Here is a 13,763-nt window from a genome sequence, read left to right on the forward strand (position 1 = left end):
GGCAGGCGGACTCTCAACCACTGCGCCACCAGGGAAGCCCTACCTTGCCAGTTTTAATAGCAGTCCCATATCCAGTGGAAAATCCGCATCCAATTGAACAGACTTTCTCAGGATGAGCTGCATCATTGATCTTAGCAACGGAAGTTTCATCCACCACCGTGTACTCAGTAAATGTACTAGTGCTCATGAAGTGATAGACTGGTTTGCCCCTGCACGTAAATCTGGCGGTGCCATCAGCCAGGACTCCATGACCAGTAATGCTATTTGATACATCAAATGCTCATATTAATTCAATTCAAAAATTAGCACAGGAACAACTAAATGGCATTAGAGAAAAGTGACTGAAACCTACTTACACAAAGGTTGCCATCTGGGTCGCGACAAGCATTGCATTCTCTACACTGAGGCAGAAAGATGAGGATGACTGTCACCTAGAGGGAAAACATCATGATATAAGGTGTTGGTAATTAACATTAAAGGCTGAAATAGACGAATGTGAATTGAGCCCATGCCACATGCAAGAACTTCTTAAAAATAGAGGCATACCTTGGAGATATTACAGGTTTGGTTCTAGAGCATCGCAATAAAGTGAGTCACAAATTTTTTGGTTTTCCAGTGCATGTAAAAATTATGTTTACACCATACTGTAGTCTATTAAGTATGCAATAGCATTGTGTTTAAAAAAACAATGTACATACCTTAATTAAAAAATAATGCTATTGGAAAAATGGCACTGACAGACTTGCTTGACGCAGGGTTGCCACAGACTCAGTTTGGAAAAAAGGTTCCACTTTGAAGCACAATAAAGCAAAGTGCAATAAAACAAGGTATGCCTGTATTCTAAAGTTTACAAGCACCATCAGATTTGCTTGCTAAAAGTTGAGATTTTGCCAAATTAAACTTCACTCTATATAATCCATTCTCCTTGTATTCTTTTATCCTCCTAAATTCATTAAGGCTTCTCTAATAATTCCTAGTTGTGCTATTTCCTTTGATAGGACAGTCAACCCTACTTATCTCAGACTTGTGACTTGACATTTACACACCTGGTTTCACCATAGTGACTCCTTCTCCAATGCTCTCCACAACCCAAGTGGCTTCATGTCCCACAGTCACTGGAAACTAAGACACTATTGCTCCTTTTGTCATGTGCTCATTTGTCCAACAGATTCCCGTGGCCAAAATCTGGGTTCAAAGGAAAGAACATTGCACCAACCAGCGAACGGGTCATTTTACAGTTGGGAGAATATTTATCTGTCCCTTGAAAAGATTATAATTGTTTAATCAGTATGATTGTCTCATATAATAGTGTTGACTCTTAGGAGATTCTGAGCCGAATGTCAACCATCAGACCAAAATCTCTCTCTTTAAGGGACTTCCCTGGTGGCACGGTGGTTAAGAATCTGCCTGCCAATGCAGGGGACATGGGTTTGATCCCTGGTCTGGGAAGATCCCACATGCCACGGAGCAACTAAGCCCATGTGCCGCAACTACTGAGCCTGTGCTCTAGAGCCCGCGAGCCACAACTACCAATCCCGCGAGCCACAACTACTGAGCCCACATGCCACAACTACTGAAGCCTGCGCGCCTAGCGCCCGTGCTCCACAACAAGAGAATCCACAGCAATGGGAAGCCCATGTACCACAATGAAGAGTAGACCCTGCTCGCCGCAACTAGAGAAAAGCCTGTGTGCAGCAAGGAAGACCCTTAACAACTTAAAAAGAAGACCCTTAGCAACTTAAAAAAAAAATCTCTCTTTAAGAATTTGTAGTATTGCTGCCTTTGGCCTTGTTTTGAATCTCAGTGCCTTTTTGAAGTAAACTGATGCTCTTGTGAGGGAACTATAAGGCAGATGTTACCATACAGCCAGCACAAAAGTAGATTTTTATAGTTAGTTCCTCCTCTTGATGAAAGGTAGAGGGAATGGTATATAAGAAGAGAAGTGAGCAAAACTGTACTGTTACTACAGTGCTCAGGTAACAGGAGATGGTCAAAGAAAGATAGATGGCAATGCCTACTCAACAAGCTGGTGTTCAAACTAATGGTTAGGCTCTGTTCAAAGGAGTGGGGGAAATCCTCCAGGAAGGGAAATCCAGGAATCTGTCATTTCTCCAGGCACAAATGAGTTCCTCATTCTTTGTGAAAAGTAATCTCAATACTATCTGATACATTAGTCATAATTATTAACTATTTTTATCAAACACTGTGTCAATAAAAATTCAACAAATAAAAGTTATAATAGAGCAGATTAGCTGGGTTGTTTTTTAATCAATAAGTCATTAATTTTATATTCAGTATGACCAGATCCTCATCAAAAAAAAAAAAAAAACGTATGAGAACTAATAGCCAAAATTTGGGAAGCATCTCCTTATTTAAGAATCCAACCTCACAACAGTGATATACTCAAAGTAGGTATGATAACGTTTTAGACTTATGTACTTAGGCTCATTACCTTACTACAAACTTCTTTAGCCTTTGATGGGGCAACTTCTGTTTCCTCAACGGAAAAGGGATTCTTCTGTTCCCATAGCACAGCTGCTTTACATTTAATAGCCTAAGAAATTGGTGAGAGTTATAATGGGTCCTAATTATGTCTTTACATTTACAGACTCTCCAAATAATATAAATCTGGGCAGAAGATCCCTAGAGATCATCTTATGTACACCCATGTTTGATATATGAGAAATGCAGCCCAGAGACACTAAATAATGGATCCATGGGCACACAGCACATGGGAAGCAGGGCTGGACTAGATCTGAGGTACACACTTTCCAGCCCTTTGCTTTTGCTGCCTGTGGTCACGTAATATTTTATTAAGCTAGGGTTTTTTGGCTACAATTTCAAAGTAACAAAATGTCATCTATGCATCACTTATTCACAAGAGCGAATTTATAAAACAGAAAATGTTGTTGATTTATCTGCAAGAATCTAAGCCAGTATTTAATTGTTGTATAATCATGTAGCCATGGTGAAGAAATTAGAAATTGGCTTGGTTAGAGATGAAGGGAGCCACGAACGTCATGAAATGTATAGACTGGATTCCTGGATGACTCAATTTGTGTCTTTGCATCTCTGAATCCTTTTTTGCACCCAGCCCAGTTCTTGCAGCTTATGGGTCTAGATAAGCGAGGTGAAGCTTCTCATCTTATAGAAGTGGAAACTAAGGGGTGGAGATCCTCAGTGAGTAGCCTCCAGCTGTTCAGTTGGTTTTGGTATAGTTATTCAATTAAGTAATTTTGCTGACATTATTGAAATCAGTGAGGGGTGGAGGGAGAGAGAGAGAGAGAGAGGGAGAAGGAGACAGGGAGAGATTTTTCTTGTTTTCCCATCCTCAAATCTGTCTAGGAATCGTATAAAATATTTTAATTAATTTGTTCAGATACAAAATGAGTTATCTCTCATCTTGTTGACTAACATACCACTCCTAGAGATCTCCTTTAGATAGATGGTTACATGGCTCTTTTACAAGCGATTAAGTGTGAGAAATGATATGCTGGAAATAGAGGGGAGGCTGAAAGCCATCAGTGACTTTAACATTCACCCTCTGCCTCTGCAAGGCAAATGTCATGGGTCACAGTGCAATGTGGGCCAATCTCGAAGTTAGAAATCTCACACCACAATCCCACACAAGTTCCTGCTGGATTAATAGTTGAGATTTAAAGTCAAGCTATTATATCGATAAGTAAAGACATAAATATCAAATATATGGAGAATGGAGGAAATTTTATGCTTGAGGATGATAGAAAAAGTCATAAAGGAAACATCTAAGAATGAAAATCTTGTGTGTTGAGAAACAGTAAATAAATCTTGCAAATGTAAGTAATTCAAGCAAGTAGTCTGAGGGAAAAAAGCTTAAAGCAAAAATGACGAGTTAACATTTTTGATATATACAATGCATAATCGAATTGATAGGGAAAGCATTAAAACTTCCACTCCTACCTCTTCTGCCCTCCCACATAGTTTACTCATACCTGGAGATACACGCAAAGAACATAAAGAGGAGAATACAAATTAATAAATATATAGTGAAGTGTTTGTTTTCCTTGGTTATAAAATTTTTTAAAATAAAAGTAATGAGATAATTCTCTGTTAGGTCGATAATGATTTTTTACTTATGTATTGTCAAAGGGGTGGTGAAATGGGCAGTGTCATTCATGTCAACACCTTTGGAAAATAATTTGCAGTATACATCAGGATACTAAAATGGTTCTTTTTTCCTGTGAGTGGTCACATTTTGTTTAGCAACTTAATTGAGATATCTTTCCCATATAAAAATTGTATATGTTTAAGGAATATAACTTGATGTTTTGATATATGTATACATTGTGTATATATATGTATATATATGTATACATTGTATATATGTATATATATGTATACATTGTGAAAAGATCACCACAATCAAGCTAAATAACTTATCCATTACCTCTACCTAGTTACTATTGTAACTGTTGTGTTTTCATGTGTTTGTTCATGTGTGTGTGTTAAGGTTTAATTTAAGATCTGTCCTCTCAGCAAATTTCAAGTATACAATACAATATTGTTAACTATCATCACTATGCTATACATTAAATCTCCAGAGCTCATCTTGTATAACTAAAACTTTGTACCCTACTTAAGAATATTTTGACACTTTCACCTGGTAATTCCATTTAAAAAAACCTAGCTTAAGGAAATTGTAAATTCAGAAAAATATTAGTATATATTAGAGGTCATCACAGCACTAGTTATAAAGGGAAATATGTAAACAATATGTGTAAACAAATATGTAGATAATAATAGAGAAATGAGTAAATGAACTGTAAATCTAGAAATTAGACATTTTAAAAGTTTATAAATTGTTATAAATTTGGAAAATGCTTATATTAAGTTGGAAAAATAGGATAAAAATATTTATATATTGTATGAGTACAGCTACATAAAATACGGATGGAAAAATATAAGGAGGGAAATTTTTAAAAAATCAATGGTAGTCTTTAAGATATAAGACAACTGTTGATTTTTTCAGTTATACATAGATATATAAAAATATATTGATATATTCTTTTTTTTACATTCTCTTCCATTATAGGTTATTACAAGATATTGAATAGAATTCCCTGTGCTATACAGCAGGTCCTTGTTGGTTATCTATTTTATATATAGTAGTGTGTATATGTCAGTCCCAATCTCCCAATTTATCCCTCTCTCCCTAATCCCCTGGTAACCATAAGTTTGCTTTCTATATCCATGATTCTACTTCTCTTTTGTAAATAAATTCATTTGTACCCCTTTTTTTTAGATTCCACATATAAGTGATATCGTATGATATTTGTCTTTCTGTGTCTGACTTACTTCACTCAGTATGACAATCTCTAGGTCCATCCATGTTGCTGCAAATGACATTATTTCATTCTTTTCTATGGCTGAATAATACTCCATTGTATATATGGACCACATCTTTTTTTATTATTTATTTATTTATTTATGTGTCTGATTCAGGTCTTAGTTGCAGCATGCAGGATCGTCATTGTGGCATGCAGGGTCTTCCGTTGCAGTGCGCAAGTTCTCTCTAGTTGTGGTGCAAAAGCTCAGTAATTGCGGCACACAGGCTCTCAAGTTGTGGCATGCAGACTCTAGAGCACGCAGGCTCAGTAGTTCCCCTGCAGCATGTGGGATCTTAATTCCCCAGCCACGGATAGAACCCATGTCCCCTGCATGGGGAGGCAGATTCTTAACCACTGGACCACCAGGGAAGTCCCTGGACCACATCTTCTTTATCCATTCACCTGTTAATGGACATTTGGGTTGTTTCCGTGTCTCGGATATTGTGAATAGTGCTGCTATGAACATGGGGTGTGTGTATCATTTTGAATTATAGTGTTGTCTAGATATATGCCCAGGAGTGGGATTGCTAATATTTTTTTAGAAAAGAAAAGGAAAAAAAAATAAAGTCCATGAGAAAAGAAAATAGAATTAGCAATTAGAATTAGTCATTCTAACTCACTGGCCAAATTAAATCCACCAGGTAAAAGCACTACCAGTCGATCAGCCTTGACTGTAAACACCATTTTTTTAGCAGCAAAACACTGAAGAAACCCAGCATGTCTTACAGGTATTATCAGATAGAGTTAAGCAGGTGTGGACCAAACACCTATTTTGAGTTTTAATTTTCAAACCAAAGAAACCAAAGTTTATCTCAGCAACAAATAGTTGTTTACTTATGAACAAAGGCAAAAGAGTACCAATATGGGTGGTATCAGCACAAACAAAAAAGTACTCATTTGGTAAACTCCTTCGTAAGGCCTTGACAAAATCTTATAGCACCTAATCTAAAAAATAAAATTTTATAAGGAAATAGTGTAAGGTTTAATATCTGTATAAATCTTTATGGCCCTAATCCCTTCTCCAGGAGAATTGATTGGATGTTAAAATGTCAAAAACTGAAATTTGGAAGGTAACCTATTAAAGAAAAAAAAGTTGAGATAAAAATGTTCATGGTCATGTTGCATGATATAGAATGTAGTTAGCCCTAATTTTTGGTTTAGAGAAGTTACCAGCTGAATCTCCCCTGTAAACCCTTTTTAAAGTGTTTCTGTGACATTCTGGAGCCAAGTCTCTCAGGGTACTGCATCTCCAAAATGCTGTGAGCCTGGTTCCACTCCAAAGTTTCCAAGAGCCTCTAAAGAAAGGTGCTGATCTCAAAGTAGCCATGCAATTCCAATTTGCTTGGGACAGGGTACAGGGGACCTGGAAGAACTTTGAGAAATGTGCTGCAGGAATATGGGCTTTGGAGTCAGATACACCTGGTTCAGGGTCTGGAGCCTTGCTTGAATATGTATGACCTCAATACCACATTTGTAAAATGGGAGTAATAATAACACATTATGTGTTCAAGATTAGCAGTGACGATCAAAAGCACTTCCTATACTGCCTGTTTCATAATTAGTAGAAAATATCATTGTTATTAACTTGGTTCCCACTGGTAACCAAGGGTTTAGATTTTTTAAATACTTAAAATGTAACCACTTGGGGCAAAATGACCCAGAGTCCAGGCTCAGTAAAAACTGTCTTGTTGAGATCCTCTGTGTGTTCCCAGAAGCCTCTAGAATTTCCTAAGAGTTTGGGGCTAAGAATCTTCTGAACCTAGAGATGCTACCAGATATTTAGGTGGAAACAAAGAGGCAGAATATTATCCATATGGGGGGTGACCAACCGTCCTGGTTTGCCCATGACTGAGGGGGTTTCCAAGTCACAGGCTTTTCAGTGCTAAAGCCAGGGCACCTTATAGCACCTGATCTAAAAAATAAAATGGAGCTGAGCTGGTCACCCTCTGTGCACCTGCGTCACTACACAGGTGCTGTGATGTGAGTGTGTGTGGTGGACAGGGTCCCGTTAGCTTCAGCTTGTCAGCCCTCCTCTCCCACAGCTCTGATCCCTCACTCTCAGTAACAGCCTTGTATCACGGACCCCAGCCAGGGCTCGCATCACCCAGTCTCATAATGACAGCAGGGGAGTGAGAATACTTAGTGGAGTCGGGAGAGCAAGGTTTGTCTGTCACCTCTAGCAGTGACTGGTAAGTGCTCATGAAAAGACACTAAATGCTCTGATTTTCACAATGAGAGGAAATTATACTGACTTCAGGGCTTGTTGTGAAGGCGAAGTGAAGTACTGTGTGCAGAAGTGCCCATTAAACTGTCGAACACTCAGTAAATGAAAATTACAGTAAGTGATACCCCTAAGGTTAAGAAAGTAAGAAAAGAGCCTTTGTGTGCACAGGGAAATGGACCTCCGTTTATTGCTGAATCATTCTTAATAGCAGAAATAGTTATGCAATTGTAGTAGCCAATGGCATACAACTGCTAGTCACTAGAATCACAATGATTTTTGTTCTGCCTTAGCAAACCAAACCTCAAGGGTGGAGTTTTACTCTGATCTTTGTTTTTTCAAACACTCCAAACTCAGGTGGTAAGGCAAACAACCAGCTGCAAGCTGAAACTCATCCTTTAATCTTTCCGCTATGCCAAGCCATGCCAGGATGGGGCCAAGCTGGAAAGCAGGGTTGAGATGGGGTTTCTGCAGCTGTACCCTGACAGGTGAAGATTTTGCTAATCCTTTTTCAGGCATGCTGTGCCAGTTTTCAGAACTGCTGTGTGAGATTATGTTTGGCATTTTCAAAATTTTTCTTCTCCATGCAAACCCTGCCTAGGAAAAGAATCCAGAGCAGATTTTTCATTATAAGGCAAGGGCTTCACCATCTGCTCCACATAAACTCTCCATTGTGCTCAGCTCACCAGCCGAGTGTGCTGGTTGATGAGAATTTCCGTTCAAGGAGATCAGGAATTGTGGAAAATGTATAAATCCAAGTCATTTTGTGCCCCTCTTGAGCTCCCCTTAAGAAAAAACAGAACAGTTAGGGAAATTGGTTTTGCCATGTATCTGGCTAAGGACGAGTTGAAAATAATTTCAAGGCACCAAGGCCCGGCAGTTCTTCATTACTGCCATGGGTCTAGGGATTGTTTCTTGCAGAGGACAAGCCACAAACCATCACAACAATGGGAAGCGTGCTGCCTAAGCACCAGAAGGCAGGATCATGGCCTTGGAAAGAAGGCAAAGATGGCTCTGGATGCGCTGCATGGCCTTAAGTCAGGTTCATTGATTTGTTCTCACTTTGCTTCCAGAGTTCCCCTCAGGACTTGTCTTGGTAAAACATGGAGTACGATTCCAGAATGTTAGCACCAGAAGTAGGCGCAGACCACTTCTCCGTTGCAAAAGTCCACGCCATATTCAGAGGGAACTCTCTTCCTGGCACAGTGAGAATGTGGCACTCAGAGTGAATCAGCCATTTCCGTGCCTGCTGCTCCGCCCAGCCTCGCCTTGTGTTTTTTTTGTTCTTTTGTTTGTTTGTTTGTTTTGCGGTATGCGGGCCTCTCACTGTTGTGGCCTCTCCCGTTGCAAAGCACAGGCTCTGGACGCACAGGCTCAGCGGCACAGGCTCAGCGGCCATGGCTCACGGGCCCAGCCGCTCCACAGCATGTGGGATCCTCCCGGACCGGGGCATGAACCCGTGTCCCCTGCATCGGCAGGCAGACTCTCAACCACTGCGCCACCAGGGAAGCCCTCTCCTTGTGTTTTACATTATCAGTTAAGATGGTTAGAGAGTAGATCCAGGGGAATGTTGAATCCTGTCTCCATGGGATGCTGTGGTGTGACGAGGTTATCTTTGGTCTAGAAACTTCTCAGCTTTGCAAGTTCAAGAACTTGATTTTATTAGTATGCCTAAGTTTGCCAGGGAAGCTCTCCTTGTGTTTTACATTATCAGTTAAGATGGTTAGAGAGTAGATCCAGGGGAATGTTGAATCCTGTCTCCATGGGATGCTGTGGTGTGACGAGGTTATCTTTGGTCTAGAAACTTCTCAGCTTTGCAAGTTCAAGAACTTGATTTTATTAGTATGCCTAAGTTTGATTAGACTCTGAAGGCTGATTCACATGAATCACACCCATGAAGAATTGATAAACTAGATACCAATTTATAATTTTATAATATATTAATTTATAATGCTTGCCACTATAACTTTGAATAGATTCTGCACGAGGAACATAATGGACAGATGTAATATTCAGAATATTTATCAAACCTGAAAGGCATGGGCACCAATTAATCAGAATGGGTCCACAATCCATTATAATAGATGCCAGCTGGCTTGCTATTTTAGGGCATATTAGGGAGATAGCCCTGGAAATAGGGGCAAAAGTTAATATTTAAGTAACCCTAGTACCTGCCAGATACTAATATATGATCAATTTACGTGGACTTTTTTAATTGAAAACTTACAATGACACTTTGAGGAAGGCATTAAAAAAGCTGGCTATTGAAGATTTCAGATAACCTGCCCTTGGTCCAACAGGTAGTAAAATAGTCTGGTTTTACACACAGGTGCATATGTACCATACTGCAAAGGGAAATTCTCCCCTGGTACATGCAGGACTGTGGCCCTGATTTTCTTTTCTGGTCCAAGGAATGACAGTATGTGACACGATGGAGCCGCATGGCAGTTCTCACTGACGACAGGACCCAAGGTTGCATAACATGCAAAAGCTAGTGGCTAAATGAAGTCTGAGCTATAATCCTGTGGGGGAGGACTAAACTGAGAACAAGGCTGCAACTTGCCCTGGATTATTTCAAAACAAAAAACTTCTAACTTAAAAATAAAAGGTTTAATTATGCCCCAAATACACTGCATTTTATTTTCCTAATTAAAAATCAACACAGTCTAATAAAGGGTTTGCTTTTGATGCTGGCGATGTCACTCCCTTTAATACTTCGGACCTAATCTTGGAAGCTTAATTTGGACACTCAAGTAGGAATTTTCTGAAACATTTCAGTGCTTTATGGAAAGAGAGAAACAATATTTTATATCAGAATATGCTTGAAAATCAGAGATATGGCCACATTTTTGCCAACATGAAAGAAGGAGAGGAGATGGCCTCCTTGGCATCTGAAGTGACAGTCTTCAACAATGCCCAGGGGCTCTTCCCTTCCCCATTTTTTTTTTCTTTTTTTGAATCCTGGTTCAAAAAGCCCAACCTGAGGTCATGCTAAAGCACAGCCACTCTGTAAATGCAGATTCTGCTTCTTCCCTCTCTCCATCTACCCCAGTAGAGATGTGAAAAAGTCAACAAAACAAATTAGGTGGATCTAAAATTATTCATCAGAATAAACAAATTATTAACTTTTTCAAGTGCACCATGGGGTTGGAATAGTTCCTTTTAAAGAGAAAAATGGGATAAGACTGAACAACCTAATTTTTTTATATTTAAATGATCCATTATAAAATCTTAATGATTCATCTAAAAAATATTTACTATATTTTTTCTTCCCATCTTTTTAGGTCTTTCCAGATAAAATGATTGGCTTATACATACTCAGTTTGGTTCATTTTCAGTGTTTTAGAGTGAAAAAAAAATCATAGGTTTTGGAGTTAGAGACTGAGCTTGGCCAGGTACTAGCCATATACTTTAACCAAGTTACCACATTTTTCAGAGCCCCAGTAAATGAGGCATGTCTTTGAAGGGGTGTTTTAAAGTTAGAAGAAGATAATGTAATTAAAATGCACATTGTAATAGGTACTTGCCAGGATAATTTTGTTTATTTTTGATTGCTAATCATTATTTTGGAGTGTAATACTTTTCATTTTTCAACCCAAATGTCTACAGACATATTTTAAGTTCATACAAATCTTTTGGGTATCACCTGTTTGCTCCCCTCGGTTCCCTCTCTTCCCTGCTCTGTCCTCAGGGAAGGCTCACTAACTGGATACGTTGATGGACTCTCTTGCCTTCTGGCTGGGTTTTGGCCAAGGGGGGATCATAGGCAGAAGAAGAGGTAAAGAGTCGGGTTGAGGATTTATTTCCCAGGTGCTTCTCTATGGGTCCCTGTAGCAAAGGCCACAGCCGCTGTCAGGGGCCCTCTCTGTGCAGCTCTGTCCCTCTCCTGGTTCCAGTGAATGCTCCCTCTCCCACCTCCCAACACCCCAAGCCCCCCTTACTCACTCCAGGTACTAGACCACTTCTTGTTTGTTGCTTTTTAAAAATCCTGTCCACAGCCTTACCACCTATTAAACTCTTCTCAATAATTCAGCTTGGAGGTAGCATCTATTTCCTGCTAGATCTAGAAGTGATACAATAGTTATTACACTTCCACTAGTATTGCTTCCAAGCTTCATAAGATTTTGTTTATATTACATATATATGTGTATAGTTATCAATCAGGTTCTTCCACGAGGCTTTCCATCATAGCTAACAGAAATGTGTTCTGGAGGAGGTTTGGCTGAACAGAAGCTTTGGTTTCAAACAACTGGGTTCTGGTCACAATTCTGCCATTTCTAAGCTCTGTGGTCTATCCAAGACTTCTCCGTAAGACTCAATTCTTTCATCTGTGAAATAAGGATAATAGTAGTTTCTATCTCATAGGATAGTTAGGATACATGTCATTGTTCAATTAATGTCAGCTATTAAGAATAAAAAAAGGATGCCGAGCTGATCATGAACGAGCAGCTGAGCTGTCAAGTCTGCCTTCAGTACTGTAACATTTCAGGCCAAGATGGAGGTACTGAAATCAGGCCTTGTGTGAACCCAGTGTGAACAGGGGACAGGGCAGCTGAGTGCTGTAGGAACAGTCAGCACCCTCTGGCTACAGAGCAGATCTTGCTGGAGGCCTGGCTCCACAGCCATTTTTTTTTCCACCCATGACTCTGCATCACCCTACCAGGAAAGGCTTTTTAAAACAAATTGCAGGTACTATTTCAGAGTCCCAGAATTTTTACAGACCTACTCAGGTGCTTCTGATATTCAGCCTGGGCTCTGAGCCTTACCCCAAGGGGCAAGATACTATCCTGGGCAGAGGTCACCCTGTGCTACACCCTGTGGCCCTCCTCTGCTCCACAGCCAGCCAGGGACCAATCTGATCAGCCTTCAAAGAAAGCAAATACTTAGAAAATCTTAGGGCTAGGATGCTAACATTTGCCCTAGGATTACCAGCCATAGATTAGACGTATGAGCTGTTTTTCCCAACTTGGATACAGAGTCCTAGTGCCAGATATTAATAAGCTCAGTATTCTCTGGGGGAAACTCTCAATCTACTGACTTTTGACAAGGTCTGTTAGTGTCCAGGTCCTTCAGGGTTATTGCAACTACCCAAACTGCAACTTTTCTGGAAGCACCATGGCTGTCACTGCTGGGAGCTTTGCTGTGCTTTCTCCAGGCCAGTGCATGGTCCAGCCAAAAGAGTCTGGCAGTACCCTTTGTTCTCATCAACTCCCTACCTGTCCTATGTATTCTTTTATTCACTCATGCATTCAGTAAATATTTATTGTGCTATCACAGGGGGTGGATTCTACCCATATATATGGAAAGCCTCCTGGGAAAAAAAATCCCCAAGTAATTCGTTGGTACACCCAGGACTGAGAATCATGTTTCTAAATGTAGTAAACCTGAAATAATAACTTGAGTCAATGGTAGCTCACATTTCTGTAAGACAGTTTTGTAGAAATTATTTTAATTGTTCATTCTGCTTATCCAAGAGGTAGAATGTCAACTCCACTAGTGAAAGCAATCTACTGGTGGAAGCAGATGTTCCAATTTATCAAGAGTATCTTTTTGAAAGGACTATACATAAGTCTTCATTGAGTTTTACCTTCTAAAGTGTTTATTAGTTTAGGAAACTGACCACAGCAGTTGCTGCCTCCATTCTGGCTCTTCATGCTCTTGCTGACCTGGACACAGCCAAGTCTGTGGATGGCATGTTGCCGCCACCTAGTGGTGAACATGGAACTTTAACCTTGTGACTGGAATAAAAATCTCTTTAAGGAGGGAATTGGTAGAGTTGGAGTAGCAACATCAGTTTGAAAACAATCTTGAATCCCCTCTTGCCCTCAAACAAACAAACAACCCACCCAACCACCCTGATATATTCCTTCGACAACTTTAGGTATTCTCTAACTTTTTTTAAAAGGGCACACCAACGCTCGTTTTCCCCCTTTTCTCTATTCACACCCTACAGTAATTTTTCCTTCATTAAACAAAAAGTTAGAAATAAACTATCACCCTAACCTTTCAATATCTGTGAAATATCTAATGTGGATATGCAAACGACAGAGAATGCTCGTTCAACCTTTTTAATGAACCCTTAAACATCAAATGCATAGCGCTTCTTCTGATGAATGAAACATCTCTTCTCAGAGCCAGGAGAACAATTAAGAAGCACTCTGGAGGGAGACCTTCAA

The 13,763-nt window shown here is 39.7% G+C and overlaps 2 protein-coding genes across 2 annotated transcripts in view; one reads left to right on the forward strand and one right to left on the reverse strand.

The window, feature by feature from the left end:
- The window catches only part of LOC103072605 (alcohol dehydrogenase class 4 mu/sigma chain), a 20,266-nt gene extending 12,160 nt beyond the window's left edge, over positions 1–8,106 (reverse strand). Inside the window, 6 exon segments of the mRNA XM_007463824.1 lie at positions 44–260; positions 349–431; positions 1,045–1,185; positions 2,453–2,554; positions 3,940–3,971; positions 7,932–8,106. Coding sequence (XP_007463886.1) covers positions 44–260; positions 349–431; positions 1,045–1,185; positions 2,453–2,554; positions 3,940–3,971; positions 7,932–8,106 — 750 coding nt within the window.
- A 584-nt stretch (positions 8,107–8,690) lies between these two features.
- Positions 8,691–13,763, forward strand: part of CUNH4orf17 (chromosome unknown C4orf17 homolog) — a 33,426-nt gene continuing 28,353 nt past the window's right edge. The window contains 1 exon segment of the mRNA XM_007472352.1: positions 8,691–8,792. Within this exon segment, the coding sequence (XP_007472414.1) occupies positions 8,691–8,792 (102 nt within the window).

This window comes from Lipotes vexillifer, unplaced genomic scaffold (genome assembly GCF_000442215.2).
Source record: "Lipotes vexillifer unplaced genomic scaffold, Lipotes_vexillifer_v1.1 scaffold49, whole genome shotgun sequence".
Classification (NCBI taxonomy): Eukaryota; Metazoa; Chordata; class Mammalia; order Artiodactyla; family Lipotidae; genus Lipotes; species Lipotes vexillifer.